The 22,551-nt window shown below is 56.7% G+C and overlaps 1 protein-coding gene and 1 gene segment (V, D, J or C); both read right to left on the reverse strand.

Annotated features, from left to right (window-relative positions):
• Positions 1–7,188: 7,188 nt before the first annotated feature.
• On the reverse strand, positions 7,189–8,641 carry LOC121085975. The segment is given in 2 exon segments: positions 7,189–7,580; positions 8,373–8,641. Coding segments are annotated over 2 exon segments (438 nt in total).
• Positions 8,642–13,016: 4,375 nt separating this feature from the next.
• LOC121087101 (collagen alpha-1(I) chain-like) lies at positions 13,017–14,920 on the reverse strand. The gene is made up of 2 exons (XM_040591759.1): positions 14,869–14,920; positions 13,017–13,841 (listed from the first exon to the last, which is right to left on the reverse strand). Exons 1-2 carry the CDS (start codon positions 14,918–14,920, stop codon positions 13,252–13,254), a joined length of 642 nt encoding a protein of 213 aa, XP_040447693.1. The 3' UTR covers positions 13,017–13,251.
• Between the last annotated feature and the right edge of the window lie 7,631 nt (positions 14,921–22,551).

Raw genomic sequence — 22,551 nt, forward strand, 5'->3', positions numbered from 1 at the left:
GCACAGTACTGGCTCATGGCCAGCTTGGTGTCTACCAGAAGCCTAGTTTGTTCTCTGCACAGGACTGCTCTCTATGGGTGATCCCGGGCTGCCCTGGAGCGTGCTGCTGTTCTTCCAACGACAGGAGTTTTTCCCTTTCCCTTGTTGAACTGCATGAGGTTCCCATCAGCCCATTTCTCCAGCCTGGTGTGGTCCCTGTGGACAGTGGCCAGACCCTCTGGAACAGCAGCCACTCCTCCCAGGCTGGGGTGCTCTACAACCCTGCTGCGGGCACGCTCTGTTCCATCATAGAGATCATTAAAGAAGGGGTTGAACAGGGCCCACTACTGATCCATGGAACACCCACTACTCAGTGGCCTGTGACTCAGTTTTGCGCCACTGACCGGCCCCCGCTGGGCCTGGACATTCAGGTGAGGCAGGGCTGAGGGCAGCACACAAGGTAGGGCATGAGAAAGGCTCCAGGGACGGACAGAGCGCACTGAGAAGAGGCTTCCTCAGGGTCCCAACACACAGCAACCGGAGGGTTTTCCAAAATCCTTGTCATCATGTAGTTCCAGGAAGGAGCATTGCCATGTGGCATGTTACTTATGTACCTTTGCTCTTACCTTGAGCTCTGACCTGTGAGGGACGCATCCTCGAGCAGCTGCTCTAAGAGACAGGCCTGCAGGAATACCTGAAGAAGCAATGTGCCGCAGGGAAACCAGAAAGCCAAGAGCAGCAGCAAGGCACCAATGCAGAAACTGCGCTGATCTCCTGCATTGCCTGTCGCCTCAGCAGAGCCATTGGGCAGAATACTCAGGTAAGCCACAGTGAAGGCACGGGGACCTCAGATTCTTTCACCGCCTTCTGCTGCCTCTCAGGCCACTGACACCGGCCCTCCCTGGAAGAGGGTCATGGCCTGCAGAGCTCTGGGTGGACGGGGGAAGGAGCGCTGCCCGGGGACACCTGAGGGCCCCTTCCCCCAAGCTCAGCCTTGCACAGGCACGTCCCCTCCCTCCCCTGGCTCCTTGCACAGCCGGAGCATCTCCCTGTGCCAGGGTGTCTTGCACAGCAGCGAGGTGCACGGCACTGGCCGAGACCTCGACTTGCGCTGGCTGCAGGACGCTCTATTTCCCTGTGCTGTTCAGCAACGTGGTGAAATGGCCGCTCTGCCTGGGACTACCCGCTGCCTGCTACGAGACGTGCTGTGGGGCTTAGCCTTTCTTCTGCTGGTACCAGAGCAGACGAGGAATCGTACCGTCAGTCAAAGCCAAGGCTTACCCAGCGGTTGCCTCAGGAAGTCAACGATGACGAGATACGCAAGGACCATGCTGAGATGGATCGTCCTGCATGTGTGAGAGCGACTCAAAGAACGCCCGCGTCCCCACCAGGAGCTCTGAGAGAGCAGAGCTGCCAGAAATGACTCTGCCAGGGGAACCCAGAACGAGAAAGGGAGGAGAGAATTCTTGTTCTTAGCATGCCTGAAATGCCTGTGCTGTGCTCCTGCCTCCTCCAGCAGTGGCCCCTGTTGCTCCTGCACTCAGCAGCTTCTGCCTTGCCAGGGTGGAGGGGCGATAGGCCTGCAGCTGGGGACCAACCTCTCTGACACATCCTCCCATGCAATGTCGTGGGAGTCTCTCCTTCCCTGATGCCTGTGCCCTCTCTCTCACAGCACAAGGCCTTGGTGGGCTTGGCCTGTCCTAGCGCCTTCACGGTGCCCAGCGCCAAGCTCCTGTCAGCACAGCCCAAGGCTGCAGCTCTTACAAACATCATCTTCAACACCCCCAAGCCCTGCAGACACCAACTGTCCCACTCAGCCCCACAGGCACTGTGGACTTTCTCCTTCTATGCAAAAGAAGATCGGTACTCGAGGAAGCAACACATGAAGCTTTGTGCCCCGCTGCTCAGCCCCTCTTACAAATCAGCTTCTGCAAAGCTCACCCAACACCACACAGCCTCTCCAGATGACCGTAACCCTGCCAATTTCCCTTTCCTCCAAACCAGCTGGATCTCCAGCTGTCCTGCCCTTACTTCCAGTCCCATCAAACAAACCCGCCAAACTGTTTCTGCTCTCCCCATAGCATGATGTAGGTTGGACAGGGCCAGTCAGGGCTGTGTCCAGACGAGTCTTGAAAACGTCCAAGGCCAGAGCCTGCACAACATTTATGGACAGTGCATTCCAGTCCTTGAGCTTTTTCAGGGTCAAAAAGAACTGGAAAATAAGGTTCTCACACGTCAGTAGAATTCCGCAGGTTCCAAACTGTGTCTGTGGCCTCTCGGCCTACCGGCACCGTGCACTTGGAGAAGAGCCTGGCTTCATCTTCTCCACGTGCTCAGAGCACGTAGCTGTGGACACCCCTAAGGTCTCCCTTGGAGCCTTCTTTTGCTAAGGCCTCGTTCGCTCAGGCTCTGAGTGCATCATGTCCTCAAGCTCCCTGCCTGCCTTGGGGCCTCCCGCTGGACTCCCTCCAACACGCCTGTACCTTTCCTGCACACCGAGGAGCCCCAGGCTGAACGCAGGAGCCCAGGCATGGTCTCAGGAGCGCCAAAGAGAGGAGAAGGATCACTTCCCTGCCTGTGCTGGCTCCGCTTTCGCTGGCATCTCAGAGCGCAGTAGGTGTGCTTTGCCACACGGGCACACTGCTGATTCACCTTCAGCCACTGGCCACCAGGCATCCCCTGCCTCCCCAGCTGCCTGACCTACAACCTGTGTCTACAGCACGGTCCCAGCGCCACCCAGAAGCTGAAAGGTGCCTCCCCCCGGAGGAAGTGCTCGATCATGGCTCAGACCTTTGGAGAACAATCCTCTTCTGGTGCGTCCTTCCTGCATGGTCGCTTCTGGTGGAAGTGCAGCGTAAATTCCTTCTGCCTGTGATCTGTCAAGCCAGAAAGGTATTTCAGCATTGCCTGGCTCCGTGTCCGCCGTATCTATCCGTTTGTCAGCTTTGGCACTGGGCTCATGCTCCACCTCGCTTTCTATAAGCTGCCAAAGGCTGATCCATGCATCTGAACAGGGTGAGATTGCAGGCTCAGGGTTCAGCCAACCCCCAGGTGCAAGGCAAGGAGGGGATCTTCCCTCCTTGGGCTCATTTGGCCGGGAAATAAGTCACGAGCACGATCATGCCTCCTGCCTAGAACCCTTCTCTCCAACGGCAACTCTCGGTGGATGCTGGGGGGAGCCTAGGAGCAAGACAAGTAGGATCCTTCTGCTGAGGATTCACTCCTGTGTTCCAAGCCCCTGGGCTTGGACTTGGCTGAAAAAGTCACCCCCATACCAATCTCTACAGCTTTCCTCACTGGCACAGAGGCTGGGGAGGCACACGCCCAGCCTAACCACAACCCACAGCACCATGTTGCCCTCTGCTTTACAGCCAGGCTTCATCCATCCCTCCAAGTACCCACCTGGAGAACCCCTGGCGGCCTGTGCTGCCCGGGGCTCCAGGACACCACCGCTGAGGCAAGCGTGCTGGCTGGCCGCTTTGAACCGCATGCAAAGAATGCCTGGAGAAGGGATCCTTTACCACCGGTTCACGGCGAGGGCCTCTGCCGCTGCACAAACCAGGTTTTCCTCTGTGCTTCTGAAGCCCAAGAACGTGGACTCTGAACAGCTGGGTGAGCTACTAGAGCCATGCAGGCTTCCTCTCCACCACAGACCTTGTGCTCAGGAATTGGCTGCAGTGCTGGGGGAACATACCTAGAATTCCCTTTACCTGTAAATCTCATCCCTTCTGGGAGATGGAATTGTCTCTTGGCAGCCACCACAGTCTCATATCCTATTTCCTCCATGAAAACCCCGATGTCTTGACAGAAATGTACAAGTGGAAGGATGGAAATCCCTACATCCCTGTCCTCCACCGAGACGGGATTATGGCTAATGAAGCACATACAATCATAGCAAAAATATGAAAAGGCCAACACCATTATAAGGGCGTTTCTGTTGCGTGCCTGGCAAGTAAGGCCTTTTGCCAAAGCCCTGCCAGAGCGCTGCTACTGGCTCTTGGCACGACCTCTAGTTTGCTTGCCCAACGGAGACCATGGAAAGATAGAAAAGGGGCACAGGATCCACCCAAGTTTTAGACCTCAAACTAAGGGCATTGCTGCCAGCGGCTGTCCTTTCCAATGGAGATTTAAATCATGCTGCAGCTCTTCTGTGCAGAAGACGGGCACTGAGCTGTCTCAGGCTGCGCTTCTCATTTCACTGCTGTGGCCTGGTTCTATGCCTCATGTGTCTTCTCCTACACGGGAGCCCCCTAGAAAAGGTCACTAGGCAGAGTAGCGGCTGTTCTCTGCGTGGTTCTTCCTCTTCTGCTCAACACCTTGGTTTACACCCTAAGAAAGGAGGATGTGAAAGCTGCTCTGAGCAGGGTCAAGAGCTGGCATTTCTTCACATGAAGGAAACAACCAGCAGGGTGCCATCACCCTCACCCCCACATCACCGTAGGTCAGGGAGTTGGTGATCCAGGTATCCCGAGGAGGCCCTGGCCTCTGCTGTGCCCTGCTACAAGCAGAGCCTGGCCTTCAGGCCCGTGTTGTTCTGCACAGATCCCTTGGCCAGGGGACAAACTCAGCCCGTCCATTGCAACCGATGAGCTTTTGGGCAGCTTCTGCTTGGTGCCAGTGATTGCGCTGCCCTTGTGTCCTTGCCTGTATCTGAAGTGCAGCAGGAAGGTCTCATGTGAACATGGCTTCTGTTTCGCAGCAGAAATGCTGAATAGAGCTGTTTTATTTCATGACAATCGTCTTAGAGTTTGACTGACCAAGAAGGGGTGACCTTTTCATGGGCAGGACGAGCGTGGCGTGCTGTGCCCTGACTGGAGCCGCCTATTTGACAGCACGTAGCTTAGGGCTCCCAGCATCTGAAGGACACAGGGTTATCTGTACTGCCATCTCTTTCTTCAGTGACATTCTCTGGGATAAGAAATGGCCATTTACAGAGTCCAGGTGCCTTTCCACTGGGAATCAAACCAGCAGCTCCTGGTGCAAAACGTTTGGTGCAGCTGGCAGGTCCCCGTGGGAAATGCCTTTGCAGGGGAAGGACAGTGATTTAAAGAATCACTCTAGCAATATATGAGCAAGCGCAGGTTATCTTTATTTGGCAGCGGTGGGTGCATGGGGGATCGCTCCACCAAAGTCATGCACAGCAAGGGAACCTTTCAGCCCCTTCTTTATACAAGTCACTCATGTCTCTTCATTAACTTTCCATGAACTCATTAACATATTTCACACCTGGACAATTAGCACAACATTCCCTCTGTCACCCATTCAAGGATTTAGTACATCTTCAAGTTAACAGTATTAACATATCTCATGCCTGGACAATTAGCCCACTCCCTGTGTCACCCATTCAAGGATTTAGTGCACCCTCAAGTTAACAATAAGGGTCTCCTCAGAGAAACATGAGCACATGTTCTTTAAATAAATCGTATATGTCCCATTATTCAATAGTGAAGCAGAGACAGAGCAGGGGGCACACGGGGTGGCATCCCTCCTCACCTGCAAACCAGCCCAGGGAAGGGGTGTCCCCTCTTCAGCACTGGGGCAGGGACAGGGCTGGCCAGGGGCGGGAATGAACACAGCCCTTGAGTTCTGCTTGTGACACTGCGGAGCCAGCACAGCACTCACCGTGTTACGGCTCTGCTGGATACTGGGCCAGAAGTAACCCTAATTCATGGCGATCTGCACCATCACCCCAAGATGAAAGCAGTGACCGGTAACACAGTTGGGAAGGGGCTGTTGGGGGGAGAGGCACAAGAGTTGTCTCCAAAAGTCTTTCTAACCTTGCAGCCAGGAGGAAACGAGCTACTTACAAGTTGGGGTGGGCTTCCAGAGTGCCCTGCTACATATCACAGGCCGCGATCCCTTAGCAGGGAAGGCTTTCCATATCCAGCAGGGGGAAAATATTCCTCCCACATCCACTCAGCTCGCAAAAACTCCTAGAGCCTGGGGTTGTCCAGCAGGGACATTTGCCTTTCAGGAACCTGGGCTGGCCTGTAAAGCTGGTCCTCCGCGGGCTGCCAGAAGACAAGCTGGGTCAACATTGTCTTCTCCGTGGCTGCAGGGGAGTATCTGCTCTGGCACTTCAGGCACCGGCTCCCCCTCCTTCCTCAAAGACCTCGGTGCCTGCCGAGTTGTTTCTCTCACATTTTCTGACTCTTCTCTCCCAGGCGATGCACAGCACCTTTTACCCTTTCTTGCATATGTTATCAGAGAGGCGCTGCCAGCGCTGCTGATTAGCTCTGCTTTGGCCAGCAGCAGGACCGCCTTGGAGCCGGCTGTCATTGGCTCTGTCTATGGCTCTGGCATGGGGGCAGCTTCTGGCAGCTTCTCACAGAAGCCATCCCTGCAGCCCGTCCGCTACCACAGCCTTAGGTGAAACACGTGCACTGTCATTACCCTGGTATGATTATGTGCAAAACCTGTTTTGTGTCTGCAGGATAAAGCCAGCCAGCTCAAGGCGCACAGAGGAGGCTGCTGGCAGCTCCCTCTTGCTACGGGCAATTACCGCACCCGCACCTGCAGGCAAAACAGCAGCCGAGCAAAGGGCAGCACATCAATTAAAAGAGGGGAAAAATAACAAGAATGCGTGAGCATTCACAGGCAGCCAAACCATGTGCTCAGCTGCTCTGTAAATTAATGCTGCTCCTGCCTTTCTCTGCCTTTACAAGAGAGGGTATTTGCCTTCACGTGAGCCTAGAGACAGGCTCACTGCTACATCACTTCTGATGCCCCAGCCTCAGTGTCTGCGGCCCAAGGGGAGTCTGGCTTGTCCCAGACACACCCCTTCTGCGGCCACATGAGTGTGTCACTGTGGAACTGCTCCCTCTGCCAGGGCAGGGGCTGGTCCCAGACCCCTGAGGAGATCACCAAGGTCAGGCGGGAGCTGCTACCACTGAGGGATTTAATGTTTCTTTTCCTTTCTTTTCCTGGTACCATGGGAATTCTTTGGGTGGCTGCAGCAAAGGGGATGTTCTCCAGCTTTACATTATCCCCCACACATAGGCTTGAGATGTGGACAGGCTCGATATCTGGAAGGGCCATGGAAACGTCCACTCTGCGGTGCTTTCTCCAGCGCTTCTCATCATCAAAGAGCCTGGATCCAGACGCAGCTGCACAAGTCACACAGGCCTGTGCCTCACAGCAGTACAGGCTGGGGAGGCAGAGGCCCAGCCTCACCACAGCCCCCAGGTGCTGCTGCTGAGCAGGCTGAGCTCAGAGCTCCAGGCAAGCAGTGGCAGGGAGGGATCTGCCCCTCACAGCACCGCCCATGTTTCTATGCACTGCTGCGTGCTGTGGGCACCACTGTGGGCTCAGCGCACAGAAATAGGCAGCGTTGTCCTGGAGCTCAGCATCCCGCACATGCAGAACCACCTGGGAGGTCTCCACAGACAGTGAAGACGAGAACCTCCCTGAATCCACCTGCGGTTTCCATTTGTACACTCCCTGCAGCAGCATCTGAGGGGACTGGTTCTGGCGCTGCTGGTACCAGAAGATGGAGGGATTGGTAGAACTGGTGGAGAAATTGCAGCGCAGAGCTGTGCTGTGTCCCGTCTGGATGGTCATTTCTGCGGGGAACTGGAGCACAGAGTCCTTTTGGGCATGACCTGTAAAGCCAGAAACATCTTTCAGCCCTGCTTGCCTGTGCACCAGTCCATCTATCACTTCCTGGGCTTGCTCCCTGTCCCCGCTCTCCATCTCACTTTTCCCAGCCTCTGAGCTGCTGAGCTGCTTGTCCCTGCACCCTTCTTTCTGCAGCTTCTTGCCACTCCTCACCGCCCAGATCATCCTGCTTTCCAGCAGTGCGCACATGTCTTTCCAGCCACTCTTTCTCTCCGTATCTGCCTCTGAGCTATGTTAACTGCTGCTGCCTCCTTCAGCAGCAGCAGCCATGAGCTGTCCTTCTCCCACCTCTGACTGTATCTTCTTGCTAGCGAAGCTCCTCCATATGACACACCACGTCCTCTGCCCTTGCCCTGTCCCTGTACAGCATTTCAGCTCTCCTTGACTCTAGTTAGCCTTCTCTGTTTGTCCCCCGAGGTTTACAGACAGCCCTGCAGAGGCTGGTAACCTTCTCTCCAGCACACCCAGGAGAGAAGCTCCCAGATGCCACACAGCTCCGCTCCCCAGCGTCTTCCCTCTTTCAGGCTTGGGCTGTATTAGCAGCACACTCAAGAATGCTCGGTACCTGCAAATGCAGGGTAAAGTCTTGTCCTTCCTCTTATGCTCGTTACTCCTGACATCTCCCACATTATTTGCCATACCCACCTGCAGCCCCGGCTCTCCCTACAGAAACACTCCCTGATCCCCCAGGCAGTCAGGACTGACATCTCCGTGCTTCCACCACCAGCTGCGCAAACTCTTGCCTCGTTCACCCCAGCCTGGAAGCGGCATCTCACCAAAGGCTGCCAGTCCCGCCAGGGCTGCCAGCACAATCAGGGCCATGTCACGCTCTCCCTTCACGGGGTGTGCAGGCACCTGCCAGCCGGAGGGACCTGATGCTTGCAACTTCACCTCTGCCTCTGCCTCTGCCCGATCAAAGAGGCCTCCAAACCACAGCCCAGAGGGTGGAGCAAAACTCTCTCCCTGCTGCTCCAGGCAGGCCTCGTTGCACCTGTCCCCCAGGCTCTACCACCAGAACGCTCTCCAGAGCCTCGTGGTGTAGGTACCGTCCATCAGAGGGAATGGCATCCCTGGTGATCTTCTCCTGGCATCGGCCCCCTAGGCAGCTGCACAGGCCAGCAGCCGGCCCTGCAGGAGATGGAGCCGGCACCCCTGCACCCACCCATGCCCGCCCTGTTCCTGGGACTGTCTGGAAGGAGAGAGGAGCAGGCACAGGCTGAGGTGCCAGGACCCAGGTGTCGCACACTCTCCCTTCCCCTCTGGCCTGTGGAGCAGGAACCTGAAGAGAAACATCTCTGTAAAGAGCATCTGCTGCAGAAACCAGCCGCACAGGGACAGGCACGCTCCCGCGCTCTGGCAGGGGGAGGACACTGGCACACAGCTCTGCGTTGTACAGGCAGTCCCCCTGTGTCCCTTCACCTGCCCACATTAGCCACAGGCGCCAGGTGCTTGTCCCACCCTGGGCCCCAGAACCGCTATACCCAGGCAAGCCAAAGGGCTGCTCGATTTTACTGCCTCCTGCTCCTGGAGCAGGGCTCCTCTGCCACTTCTCACCCAGGGCCCTTGGCTCACACAGCTGGCAGGGACTGCAGAAAACAGCTGGTGAGCGCAGCAGCCCCCATTCACAACCCCGCTCCCACAAGGCCTTCAGGGTCCTGCTGCTCAGCCGAGGCCGTGGCAGAAGGACGGTGGGCTGCCCTCTGCTCTCCAATGTCTGCAAACCTGCCAGGGGCTCCCTGGTAATGCACTGTAGCTGCCACCACAGTCCCCAGCTGAGGCAGGACGAAGGGCTGAACCTTTCCCCTCTGCCTCTCAAGCCTGTGCACATGAACTTTCACAGCTGTGTCAGCTCCTGCAGCCGCACCGGCCTCACTGGGGACTGGCTGGGACCAGGAGCCAACTTTGACATCTAGATGAACACGCCAACCAAATGTTATATATACATATATATATATGTATTTCGTATCCAATCATTGGTAAAATACGCATGATCATTAGTGAAAGATGTAGCTTAGATAGAATATAATCATTTCCAAAGATGGAGTGCATCCTTCCTTGCTTGGAGGCAGGTGGCCAAGATTGTGAAACCAGATATACGGCCTTGTATGGAAACCGGTGGTTAAAATCAAGTAGGTAAGGGAGGCTCCCTTGGTTCCTCCTGGTAGCCCTGGCCAGGCTTTGGTGGGATCTGAGAGGAGAGTGAAACCAGAGGTCTCTGCATTTGAAATTAGGTGATCTTGTTTATTCAACACTATAAGAGCTGGACCCTCTGACAGTGACTTTGGAGACCTCACCTACGAGTGGATGCCCTGTGTAGGACCTCCCAAATGCCGGGACAGGCTCTCCAAATCCTCGCTGTAACCAGGGCTCCCAGCAACTGTGGACCTGGATGACGGTAAAGTATTAAGGTAATTGGTGATGTATCTTTCTTAACCGCTGTAGCCTGTCATAGGCAGCAGTGATTAGGTGCATTGCCTTGTTTTATTCTTGCTGTATCCTTTCACTTACTACTTGTTTCACTTCCTATCCTATTTTTTAAAATGTAAGTAAAGCTAAACTCACTTCTTTAACTAGGGGTCTGTTTCCTTTGTACTGACCCAGTCTATGGCAAAACACCTCTCTGCAGGAGGCCTTCCCACAGCAGCAGGAGCACAGTGGGCTGTGAAGCCGGGGCAGCCAGTTTGTAATTGTGTGCCTGAGCCAACGTTACAAAGGTACCAGCAAGAAACCACTTCTCCTTGTGGATTCAAAGCAATGGCTTGCCCCCAGGCTGTCTCAGTTGTGACTTTCTGTTCTAACAGGGCCTGGCTATGTTAGTGGGGTGGAAGAGATCCCCAGCCCCTGCCTGTTGAGCAGCAGCAATGCCCGGCTCATGTGGCAGGAGGACCTCTGCTGCCTGCCTCCCTGTGCAGACCCAAGAGGAGTCACTCCTCGCCAGGGACCACGACTGAAGGGCAATGTTTTATCAGGGCATTTCACTTGCATGTCTGAAATCCTTTTTCCCTAGCTGTGCTACAAGGAACCATCACCTGCAGCAGCACAGCTGCACTTCCTAACCCAATCACAGTAAACCCTGTCATAAGCTGGAGGTCCTTCTTGATGAGGATAGCACCTGCAATGGTCCTTGTAGAAGAGGGAGGGATGGCATTTCTCCATACAGACGAGGAGGCCATTTGGCCACAGCACCGCCAAAGCGCTGCTCCTGGCCCTTGGCATGCCCCCTGGTTTGCCTGCCCAACCGAGGAGATCTTGGACATGGAGGAAACCGGTACAGAATCCATGCAGGTTTTACAGTCCAAACTAAGGGCGTTGCTGCCAGAGGTTCTGGGTTTTTTTGATGGTGATTTAAACCACCTACTGATGGAGCTGTCGCTGTTCTTTACACCTCTCTTACTCCCCTGCTGATTGCCTTGATTTATACCCTGAGAACTCAGGATGTCCCAGCTGCTACTATCTGCTGATTTGCAATCGACTTCTGTCCGGCTTGTGGTGGTTCACAGTAGCAATGATGTCAGATCTGTTTCCAATGGAAGAAAATGCTCTAAAAGCATGACCAACCGCAATGGCGTAATCCTTCTGTGGACGCGATCTGCACGGTGTCCTGTGCCCTGGCTGTGGCCTGCTGGTGTAAGGGGAAGTTTGTGAGCATTGTGGACTGTCTGAGAATGCATATATGACTGTTAATTGATAAACAATTAATTCACAGAGGTGAGGAGTGGAATGTATTTGGTTTATGGGGCAAGGTTGTGGTAGCAGGGGGGCTGCAGGGGTGGCTTCTGTGAGAAGATGCCAGTCAGTGCCGCCCCATGTTGTACAGAGCCAGTTTCAGGTGGCTACAAGATGGACCTGCCACTGACCAAAGCTGGGCCAGTCAGTGACGGTGGTGGCACCTCCACAATAATACATTTAAGAAGGTTGAAAAACTGGTGCACAAGAGCATGTGGGAGAGAGGAATGAGAATATGGGAGAGAAACAACTCTGCAGGCACTGAAGTCAGCAAAGAAGGAGGAGGGGATGAGGTGCTCCAGGTTCATGTGTGGCTCATGACACAGGTTGTCCCTGATGAGCTGGTGATGCAGCTTGTCCCCCTGCAGCCCATGGAGGTTAAGGGTGGGGCAGACATCCACCTGCAGCCCATGGAGGAAGCCATGCCACAGCAGGTGGATGTGCCCTGAAGGAAGCTGTGACCCCGTGGAGATCCCATCATGGAGCAGGCTCCTGGCAGGAGCTGTGGCCTTGTGGAGAGGAGCCCATCATGGAGCAGGCTCCTGGCAAGATCTGTGGCCCCACGGGGGATCCACACTGTAGTGGTTTGTGAAGAACTGCAGCCCACGGAAAGGACTCGTGTTGGAGAGGTTGGAGAAGGACAGTCTCCCACGGGAGGGACCCCACACCGCAGTAGGGAAAGAGCATGAGGAGGAAGAGGCGGCAGAGGGAATGAGTTATGAACTGACTGCAGCACCCATTGCACATCCTCCTGTGTTCCTCTGGGGGAGGAAGTAGGGACGTCCGGAGGGAAGGTGAGCCCAGGCATAAGGAAGTGTTTTAAAATGTATTCTCATTTCTCATTCTCCTACTCTGATTTGATTGGCAAGAAATTGATTTCTGCAAGCTGAGCCTGTTTTCCCTGTGACACCAACTGCTGGGTCAAAATTTCCCTGTCCTTGCCACAAACCATGAGCGTTGTTATTTTTCCATCCTGGTGAGTAGTGGGAGTGATAGAGGAGAGTGGGGGAGACGTTGCAGCCAGGCAAGGTCAACCCAACCCCAACACGCCATGCTCATGCTGGCCCAGTAGAGCAGTAGAAATGGTCAACAACCTTCCTGGTGCAAAAGGGGATGCGGCAACAGCAGAGCCACCTGGGAGGAGGTGACCAAAAAGCCCACTGCCCACACTCCCCGCGCTGGCAGAGAGCAGACTTCCTTTGTCATGACAGTGCTTTTTGCCAAGCACTTTGCGTATGGTGACACCATGACTGAAGGCCATGGCTGAGAGGATCGGGAACTCAGTCATAGCCAGGAAGAAGCAGGAAAATAACAGCAGGAAACACAAAGGATTGTTCTGTTGGCAAGGAATCCTGGGGGCAGCATCTGGGGGATGATGGTGGTGACACAGCAGATCTCCAAGAAGGAAAGCCTGACAGGAAGAAACGCACAAGGATCTGCAGGGAATTGCCTGATTTGAATGCCCAGGGAGCTTGTTAGTGTTACTAACAACTCCAAGCTGAGATCTTTGTGTGCGTCCTTGGGATGGGGAAAATTACCGGGTGGAAGCTGCTGCTGTGTTTGCCCAAGGCAGCCAGGCAAAGGTGAGACACCCACTAAGCTGAGCATCGTGCTGGAGCATTTGCGTTCGCTTTATTCTTGACATCGTGAACTCCCTGTGCCATGGCAGCACTTGGAGGACCTAGAGGTGTCACTTGGCCTTCCTAAAAGTCATGAAGAGCTCAGCATCCTTGGCAAGAGGAGAAGCAGCCTGAGGTGGCCTGGATGGGAATCGGTCCCCTCTGGGAAGGCGTTGCGGGACAATGCGGGCAGGCCTTTTCAGACAGGCCAGAGGACGCCACGGTACCCGCAAGGCTCTGACCCCGTGCTGGGCAAGCACGAGCGCGTGGTGGGAAACACGCTGCGCCCCCCTGCCTTGCACAGACCCTCTCAGGCTCCCCGTGCAGCGCGGCCCCAGCGCGGCTGTTTGCTGCCTCGGAGCACCGATGCGCAGCAGCCCTCAACGAGGAGAGGTGCTGAGCCCGGGCAGCGACTGCAAGGGGCACCCGCTGATCCCGGGGCCGGTGCCGCAGGCGGTGGCGGGAAGCGCCCGGGGCCGGGCGGGGCGAGGAGGCGGCAGCGCCCCCTGGCGGGCCCGGCCGGGGCTGTCCCCCCGCCCCCGACACACACGCCCGGCCCCGGCCGCGGAGGTTCGTGCCCGGCCGCAGCCCCGGCTCCGAGCCCCGTGTCTCCCACGGCGCAGTAATACACCGCCGCGTCCCTGCGCCGGGGCCGGGCGAGCCACAGGGCGCTGGACCGGCGGTCTGCCGCCACCGACATCCGCCCCGGAGGGTCCTGCACCTCTCTGGACCCTTTGTGACCGCTCGTGATGAATGCGGGGCCTCGGCCCGGGAGCTGGCGGTACCACAGTATCGAGTCTCCTGTCCCTATGCTGGGGTGTGAGCAGCTGATGGCGATGCCGGTGTCCTCGGTGGTCTCTGCCGACGGCTCCTGCTGCACCTGGGCTCTGCCCACAGCCACTGCCGAGGAGAAAAAGAAGGGGGAATCCTCAAAACCTGCTTTGTGCCCAGCCCCGCCTGCCGTTCGCCATGGCAAATCCCAGCCAGGAACATTCGGGCATGGGGGGGGAGAAGAGTTCCCAGAGGATGTCTACAGGTGCATTAACGGAGGTGTCCGTTAACGGCTGGCAGACATACGAACGCGAGAGTGACAGGTGGAGTCACTGGAGAAAAACAGGGACAAAGGGAAGGAGCCCGAGGGGAAGCAGCAGCGGGGAAGGAGCCCGAGGGGAAGCAGCAGCGGGGCAGGAGCAAAGGGGAAGGAGCCCGGGGGGAAGCAGCAGCGGGGAAGGAGCAAAGGGAAGGAGCCCGGGGGGAAGCAGCAGCGGGGCAGGAGCAAAGGGAAGGAGCCCGGGGGGAAGCAGCAGCGGGGCAGGAGCAAAGGGAAGGAGCCCGGGGGGAAGCAGCAGCGGGGCAGGAGCAAAGGGAAGGAGCCCGGGGGGAAGCAGCAGCGGGGCAGGAGCAAAGGGAAGGAGCCCGAGGGGAAGCAGCAGCGGGGCAGGAGCAAAGGGAAGGAGCCCGAGGGGAAGCAGCAGCGGGGCAGGAGCAAAGGGAAGGAGCCCGGGGGGAAGCAGCAGCGGGGCAGGAGCAAAGGGAAGGAGCCCGGGGGGAAGCAGCAGCGGGGAAGGAGCAAAGGGAAGGAGCCCGGGGGGAAGCAGCAGCGGGGAAGGAGCAAAGGGAAGGAGCCCGAGGGGAAGCAGCAGCGGGGCAGGAGCAAAGGGAAGGAGCCCGGGGGGAAGCAGCAGCGGGGAAGGAGCGGCTGCAGGCGCTCCGCGGCAGAAGGCGGAGGGAAGGAGGCAGCGGGCAGCGCTGGACAGCGAGAGCACGGCGAGTTTCCGGAGGGAAGGCGGGATGGCAGCAGAGGGAGGGAGGGACGCGAGCCCGGCGCGGCGGCAGGGCTCCGTGCAGAAGCCCGAGGGGACGGCAGCCCCGCGGGGGCCCCCGCAGGCCGAGCCCCGGCCCGCCCCCCGCCGCCAGCCCCGCGCACCCAGCAGCAGCGCGGCCAGCCCCGCCAGCCCCGCGCCCCGGCCCCGCCGCATGCCGCCGCTCCGCCGCCCGCGCCTCGCTGCCCCGCGCCAGCCCCGGCTCTGGGCGGCGGCCGCGGCGCCTCCTCTCCGCCGCCTCCTCTGCTCCGCGCCGCCGCCAGCTCCGCCCCGGGGCTGAGCCCGGCGCCGGCGCCGCTCGGGGGCTCGCAGCAGCCTGGGGCAGCAGCGGGGCCTCGGCCCGGGAGATGGAGCAGCTTCCAGAGCTGCCTCCTCGCTCCGGGGCTGGAAGCGGCAGCCCCCGCTGCCCTGCGGGTGCCGGGGAGCAGCCTCAGAGCCTGCCTTCTGCTGCCTCTGCAGCCCACTTGGGTCATAGAGAAGGTGTGCGAGAAGATGCCACTCCAGCTGTTGCCCAGCAGTGCCGAGAAAAGGGGAGCAACCGCCTCTCTTGACCTCTTGGCAATGCTTTGTCTGAGGCAGCCGAGGATTCCCTTGGAACTCCTTGGCACAGGGGCACAGTACTGGCTCATGGCCAGCTTGGTGTCTACCAGAAGCCTAGTTTGTTCTCTGCACAGGACTGCTCTCTATGGGTGATCCCGGGCTGCCCTGGAGCGTGCTGCTGTTCTTCCAACGACAGGGAGTTTTTCCCTTTCCCTTGTTGAACTGCATGAGGTTCCCATCAGCCCATTTCTCCAGCCTGGTGTGGTCCCTGTGGACAGTGGCCAGACCCTCTGGAACAGCAGCCACTCCTCCCAGGTTGGGGTGCTCTACAACCCTGCTGCGGGCACGCTCTGTTCCATCATAGAGATCATTAAAGAAGGGGTTGAACAGGGCCCACTATTGATCCATGGAACACCCACTACTCAGTGGCCTGTGACTCAGTTTTGCGCCACTGACCGGCCCCCGCTGGGCCTGGACATTCAGGTGAGGCAGGGCTGAGGGCAGCACACAAGGTAGGGCATGAGAAAGGCTCCAGGGACGGACAGAGCGCACTGAGAAGAGGCTTCCTCAGGGTCCCAACACACAGCAACCGGAGGGTTTTCCAAAATCCTTGTCATCATGTAGTTCCAGGAAGGAGCATTGCCATGTGGCATGTTACTTATGTACCTTTGCTCTTACCTTGAGCTCTGACCTGTGAGGGACGCATCCTCGAGCAGCTGCTCTAAGAGACAGGCCTGCAGGAATACCTGAAGAAGCAATGTGCCGCAGGGAAACCAGAAAGCCAAGAGCAGCAGCAAGGCACCAATGCAGAAACTGCGCTGATCTCCTGCATTGCCTGTCGCCTCAGCAGAGCCATTGGGCAGAATACTCAGGTAAGCCACAGTGAAGGCACGGGGACCTCAGATTCTTTCACCGCCTTCTGCTGCCTCTCAGGCCACTGACACCGGCCCTCCCTGGAAGAGGGTCTTGGCCTGCAGAGCTCTGGGTGGACGGGGGAAGGAGCGCTGCCCGGGGACACCTGAGGGCCCCTTCCCCCAAGCTCAGCCTTGCACAGGCACGTCCCCTCCCTCCCCTGGCTCCTTGCACAGCCGGAGCATCTCCCTGTGCCAGGGTGTCTTGCACAGCAGCGAGGTGCACGGCACTGGCCGAGACCTCGACTTGCGCTGGCTGCAGGACGCTCTATTTCCCTGTGCTGTTCAGCAACGTGGTGAAATGGCCGCTCTGCCTGGGACTACCCGCTGCCTGCTACGAGACGTGCTGTGGGGCTTAGCCTTTCTTCTGCTGGTACCAGAGCAGACGAGGAATCGTACCGTCAGTCAAAGCCAAGGCTTACCCAGCGGTTGCCTCAGGAAGTCAACGATGACGAGATACGCAAGGACCATGCTGAGATGGATCGTCCTGCATGTGTGAGAGCGACTCAAAGAACGCCCGCGTCCCCACCAGGAGCTCTGAGAGAGCAGAGCTGCCAGAAATGACTCTGCCAGGGGAACCCAGAACGAGAAAGGGAGGAGAGAATTCTTGTTCTTAGCATGCCTGAAATGCCTGTGCTGTGCTCCTGCCTCCTCCAGCAGTGGCCCCTGTTGCTCCTGCACTCAGCAGCTTCTGCCTTGCCAGGGTGGAGGGGCGATAGGCCTGCAGCTGGGGACCAACCTCTCTGACACATCCTCCCATGCAATGTCGTGGGAGTCTCTCCTTCCCTGATGCCTGTGCCCTCTCTCTCACAGCACAAGGCCTTGGTGGGCTTGGCCTGTCCTAGCGCCTTCACGGTGCCCAGCGCCAAGCTCCTGTCAGCACAGCCCAAGGCTGCAGCTCTTACAAACATCATCTTCAACACCCCCAAGCCCTGCAGACACCAACTGTCCCACTCAGCCCCACAGGCACTGTGGACTTTCTCCTTCTATGCAAAAGAAGATCGGTACTCGAGGAAGCAACACATGAAGCTTTGTGCCCCGCTGCTCAGCCCCTCTTACAAATCAGCTTCTGCAAAGCTCACCCAACACCACACAGCCTCTCCAGATGACCGTAACCCTGCCAATTTCCCTTTCCTCCAAACCAGCTGGATCTCCAGCTGTCCTGCCCTTACTTCCAGTCCCATCAAACAAACCTGCCAAACTCTTTCTGCTCTCCCCATAGCATGATGTAGGTTGGACAGGGCCGGTCAGGGCTGTGTCCAGACGAGTCTTGAAAACGTCCAAGGCCAGAGCCTGCACAACATTTATGGACAGTGCATTCCAGTCCTTGAGCTTTTTCAGGGTCAAAAAGAACTGGAAAATAAGGTTCTCACACGTCAGTAGAATTCCGCAGGTTCCAAACTGTGTCTGTGGCCTCTCGGCCTACCGGCACCGTGCACTTGGAGAAGAGCCTGGCTTCATCTTCTCCACGTGCTCAGAGCACGTAGCTGTGGACACCCCTAAGGTCTCCCTTGGAGCCTTCTTTTGCTAAGGCCTCGTTCGCTCAGGCTCTGAGTGCATCATGTCCTCAAGCTCCCTGCCTGCCTTGGGGCCTCCCGCTGGACTCCCTCCAACACGCCTGTACCTTTCCTGCACACCAGGAGCCCCAGGCTGAACGCAGGAGCCCAGGCATGGTCTCAGGAGCGCCAAAGAGAGGAGAAGGATCACTTCCCTGCCTGTGCTGGCTCCGCTTTCGCTGGCATCTCAGAGCGCAGTAGGTGTGCTTTGCCACACGGGCACACTGCTGACTCACCTTCAGCCACTGGCCACCAGGCATCCCCTGCCTCCCCAGCTGCCTGACCTACAACCTGTGTCTACAGCACGGTCCCAGCGCCACCCAGAAGCTGAAAGGTGCCTCCCCCCGGAGGAAGTGCTCGATCATGGCTCAGACCTTTGGAGAACAATCCTCTTCTGGTGCGTCCTTCCTGCATGGTCGCTTCTGGTGGAAGTGCAGCGTAAATTCCTTCTGCCTGTGATCTGTCAAGCCAGAAAGGTATTTCAGCATTGCCTGGCTCCGTGTCCACCGTATCTATCCGTTTTTCAGCTTTGGCACTGGGCTCATGCTCCACCTCGCTTTCTATAAGCTGCCAAAGGCTGATCCATGCATCTGAACAGGGTGAGATTGCAGGCTCAGGGTTCAGCCAACCCCCAGGTGCAAGGCAAGGAGGGGATCTTCCCTCCTTGGGCTCATTTGGCCGGGAAATAAGTCACGAGCACGATCATGCCTCCTGCCTAGAACCCTTCTCTCCAACGGCAACTCTCGGTGGATGCTGGGGGGAGCCTAGGAGCAAGACAAGTAGGATCCTTCTGCTGAGGATTCACTCCTGTGTTCCAAGCCCCTGGGCTTGGACCTGGCTGAAAAAGTCACCCCCATACCAATCTCTACAGCTTTCCTCACTGGCACAGAGGCTGGGGAGGCACACGCCCAGCCTAACCACAACCCACAGCACCATGTTGCCCTCTGCTTTACAGCCAGGCTTCATCCATCCCTCCAAGTACCCACCTGGAGAACCCCTGGCGGCCTGTGCTGCCCTGGGCTCCAGGACACCACCGCTGAGGCAAGCGTGCTGGCTGGCCGCTTTGAACCGCATGCAAAGAATGCCTGGAGAAGGGATCCTTTACCACCGGTTCACGGCGAGGGCCTCTGCCGCTGCACAAACCAGGTTTTCCTCTGTGCTTCTGAAGCCCAAGAACGTGGACTCTGAACAGCTGGGTGAGCTACTAGAGCCATGCAGGCTTCCTCTCCACCACAGACCTTGTGCTCAGGAATTGGCTGCAGTGCTGGGGGAACATACCTAGAATTCCCTTTACCTGTAAATCTCATCCCTTCTGGGAGATGGAATTGTCTCTTGGCAGCCACCACAGTCTCATATCCTATTTCCTCCATGAAAACCCCGATGTCTTGACAGAAATGTACAAGTGGAAGGATGGAAATCCCTACATCCCTGTCCTCCACCGAGAGGGGATTATGGCTAATGAAGCACATACAAGCATAGCAAAAATATGAAAAGGCCAACACCATTATAAGGGCGTTTCTGTTGCGTGCCTGGCAAGTAAGGCCTTTTGCCAAAGCCCTGCCAGAGCGCTGCTACTGGCTCTTGGCACGACCTCTAGTTTGCTTGCCCAACGGAGACCATGGAAAGATAGAAAAGGGGCACAGGATCCACCCAAGTTTTAGACCTCAAACTAAGGGCATTGCTGCCAGCGGCTGTCCTTTCCAATGGAGATTTAAATCATGCTGCAGCTCTTCTGTGCAGAAGACGGGCACTGAGCTGTCTCAGGCTGCGCTTCTCATTTCACTGCTGTGGCCTGGTTCTATGCCTCATGTGTCTTCTCCTACACGGGAGCCCCCTAGAAAAGGTCACTAGGCAGAGTAGCGGCTGTTCTCTGCGTGGTTCTTCCTCTTCTGCTCAACACCTTGGTTTACACCCTAAGAAAGGAGGATGTGAAAGCTGCTCTGAGCAGGGTCAAGAGCTGGCATTTCTTCACATGAAGGAAACAACCAGCAGGGTGCCATCACCCTCACCCCCACATCACCGTAGGTCAGGGAGTTGGTGATCCAGGTATCCCGAGGAGGCCCTGGCCTCTGCTGTGCCCTGCTACAAGCAGAGCCTGGCCTTCAGGCCCGTGTTGTTCTGCACAGATCCCTTGGCCAGGGGACAAACTCAGCCCGTCCATTGCAACCGATGAGCTTTCAGGCAGCTTCTGCTTGGTGCCAGTGATTGCGCTGCCCTTGTGTCCTTGCCTGTATCTGAAGTGCAGCAGGAAGGTCTCATGTGAACATGGCTTCTGTTTCGCAGCAGAAATGCTGAATAGAGCTGTTTTATTTCATGACAATCGTCTTAGAGTTTGACTGACCAAGAAGGGGTGACCTTTTCATGGGCAGGACGAGCGTGGCGTGCTGTGCCCTGACTGGAGCCGCCTATTTGACAGCACGTAGCTTAGGGCTCCCAGCATCTGAAGGACACAGGATTATCTGTACTGCCATCTCTTTCTTCAGTGACATTCTCTGGGATAAGAAATGGCCATTTACAGAGTCCGGGTGCCTTTCCCCTGGGAATCAAACCAGCAGCTCCTGGTGCAAAACGTTTGGTGCAGCTGGCAGGTCCCCGTGGGAAATGCCTTTGCCGGGGAAGGACAGTGATTTAAAGAATCACTCTAGCAATATATGAGCAAGCGCAGGTTATCTTTATTTGGCAGCGGTGGGTGCATGGGGGATCGCTCCACCAAAGTCATGCACAGCAAGGGAACCTTTCAGCCCCTTCTTTATACAAGTCACTCATGTCTCTTCATTAACTTTCCATGAACTCATTAACATATTTCACACCTGGACAATTAGCACAACATTCCCTCTGTCACCCATTCAAGGATTTAGTACATCTTCAAGTTAACAGTATTAACATATCTCATGCCTGGACAATTAGCCCACTCCCTGTGTCACCCATTCAAGGATTTAGTGCACCCTCAAGTTAACAATAAGGGTCTCCTCAGACAAACATGAGCACATGTTCTTTAAATAAATCGTATATGGCCCATTATTCAATAGTGAAGCAGAGACAGAGCAGGGGGGCACACGGGGTGGCATCCCTCCTCACCTGCAAACCAGCCCAGGGAAGGGGTGTCCCCTCTTCAGCACTGGGGCAGGGACAGGGCTGGCCAGGGGCGGGAATGAACACAGCCCTTGAGTTCTGCTTGTGACACTGCGGAGCCAGCACAGCACTCACCGTGTTACGGCTCTGCTGGATACTGGGCCAGAAGTAACCCTAATTCATGGCGATCTGCACCATCACCCCAAGATGAAAGCAGTGACCGGTAACACAGTTGGGAAGGGGCTGTTGGGGGGAGAGGCACAAGAGTTGTCTCCAAAAGTCTTTCTAACCTTGCAGCCAGGAGGAAACGAGCTACTTACAAGTTGGGGTGGGCTTCCAGAGTGCCCTGCTACATATCACAGGCCACGATCCCTTAGCAGGGAAGGCTTTCCATATCCAGTGGGGGAAAATATTCCTCCCACATCCACTCAGCTCGCAAAAACTCCTAGAGCCTGGGGTTGTCCAGCAGGGACATTTGCCTTTCAGGAACCTGGGCTGGCCTGTAAAGCTGGTCCTCCGCGGGCTGCCAGAAGACAAGCTGGGTCAACATTGTCTTCTCCGTGGCTGCAGGGGAGTATCTGCTCTGGCACTTCAGGCACCGGCTCCCCCTCCTTCCTCAAAGACCTCGGTGCCTGCCGAGTTGTTTCTCTCACATTTTCTGACTCTTCTCTCCCAGGCGATGCACAGCACCTTTTACCCTTTCTTGCATATGTTATCAGAGAGGCGCTGCCAGCGCTGCTGATTAGCTCTGCTTTGGCCAGCAGCAGGACCGCCTTGGAGCCGGCTGTCATTGGCTCTGTCTATGGCTCTGGCATGGGGGCAGCTTCTGGCAGCTTCTCACAGAAGCCATCCCTGCAGCCCGTCCGCTACCACAGCCTTAGGTGAAACACGTGCACTGTCATTACCCTGGTATGGTTATGTGCAAAACCTGTTTTGTGTCTGCAGGATAAAGCCAGCCAGCTCAAGGCGCACAGAGGAGGCTGCTGGCAGCTCCCTCTTGCTACGGGCAATTACCGCACCCGCACCTGCAGGCAAAACAGCAGCCGAGCAAAGGGCAGCACATCAATTAAAAGAGGGGAAAAATAACAAGAATGCGTGAGCATTCACAGGGCAGCCAAACCATGTGCTCAGCTGCTCTGTAAATTAATGTTGCTCCTGCCTTTCTCTGCCTTTACAAGAGAGGGTATTTGCCTTCACGTGAGCCTAGAGACAGGCTCACTGCTACATCACTTCTGATGCCCCAGCCTCAGTGTCTGCGGCCCAAGGGGAGTCTGGCTTGTCCCAGACACACCCCTTCTGCGGCCACATGAGTGTGTCACTGTGGAACTGCTCCCTCTGCAAGGGCAGGGGCTGGTCCCAGACCCCTGAGGAGATCACCAAGGTCAGGCGGGAGCTGCTACCACTGAGGGATTTAATGTTTCTTTTCCTTTCTTTTCCTGGTACCATGGGAATTCTTTGGGTGGCTGCAGCAAAGGGGATGTTCTCCAGCTTTACATTATCCCCCACACATAGGCTTGAGATGTGGACAGGCTCGATATCTGGAAGGGCCATGGAAACGTCCACTCTGCGGTGCTTTCTCCAGCGCTTCTCATCATCAAAGAGCCTGGATCCAGACGCAGCTGCACAAGTCACACAGGCCTGTGCCTCACAGCAGTACAGGCTGGGGAGGCAGAGGCCCAGCCTCACCACAGCCCCCAGGTGCTGCTGC

The sequence above is a fragment of the Falco naumanni genome, chromosome 4 (genome assembly GCF_017639655.2).
Source record: "Falco naumanni isolate bFalNau1 chromosome 4, bFalNau1.pat, whole genome shotgun sequence".
In the NCBI taxonomy this organism is placed as follows: Eukaryota; Metazoa; Chordata; class Aves; order Falconiformes; family Falconidae; genus Falco; species Falco naumanni.

Coding starts and splice junctions, on each gene's coding strand:
- LOC121087101 (XM_040591759.1), bottom strand. CDS start 14,920: ATGCGGCGGGGCCGGGGCGCGGGGCTGGCGGGGCTGGCCGCGCTGCTG. Junction 13,842..14,868: donor GCTGGCCGCGCTGCTGCTGG/GTGCGCGGGGCT, acceptor TCTCCTCGGCAG/TGGCTGTGGGCAGAGCCCAG.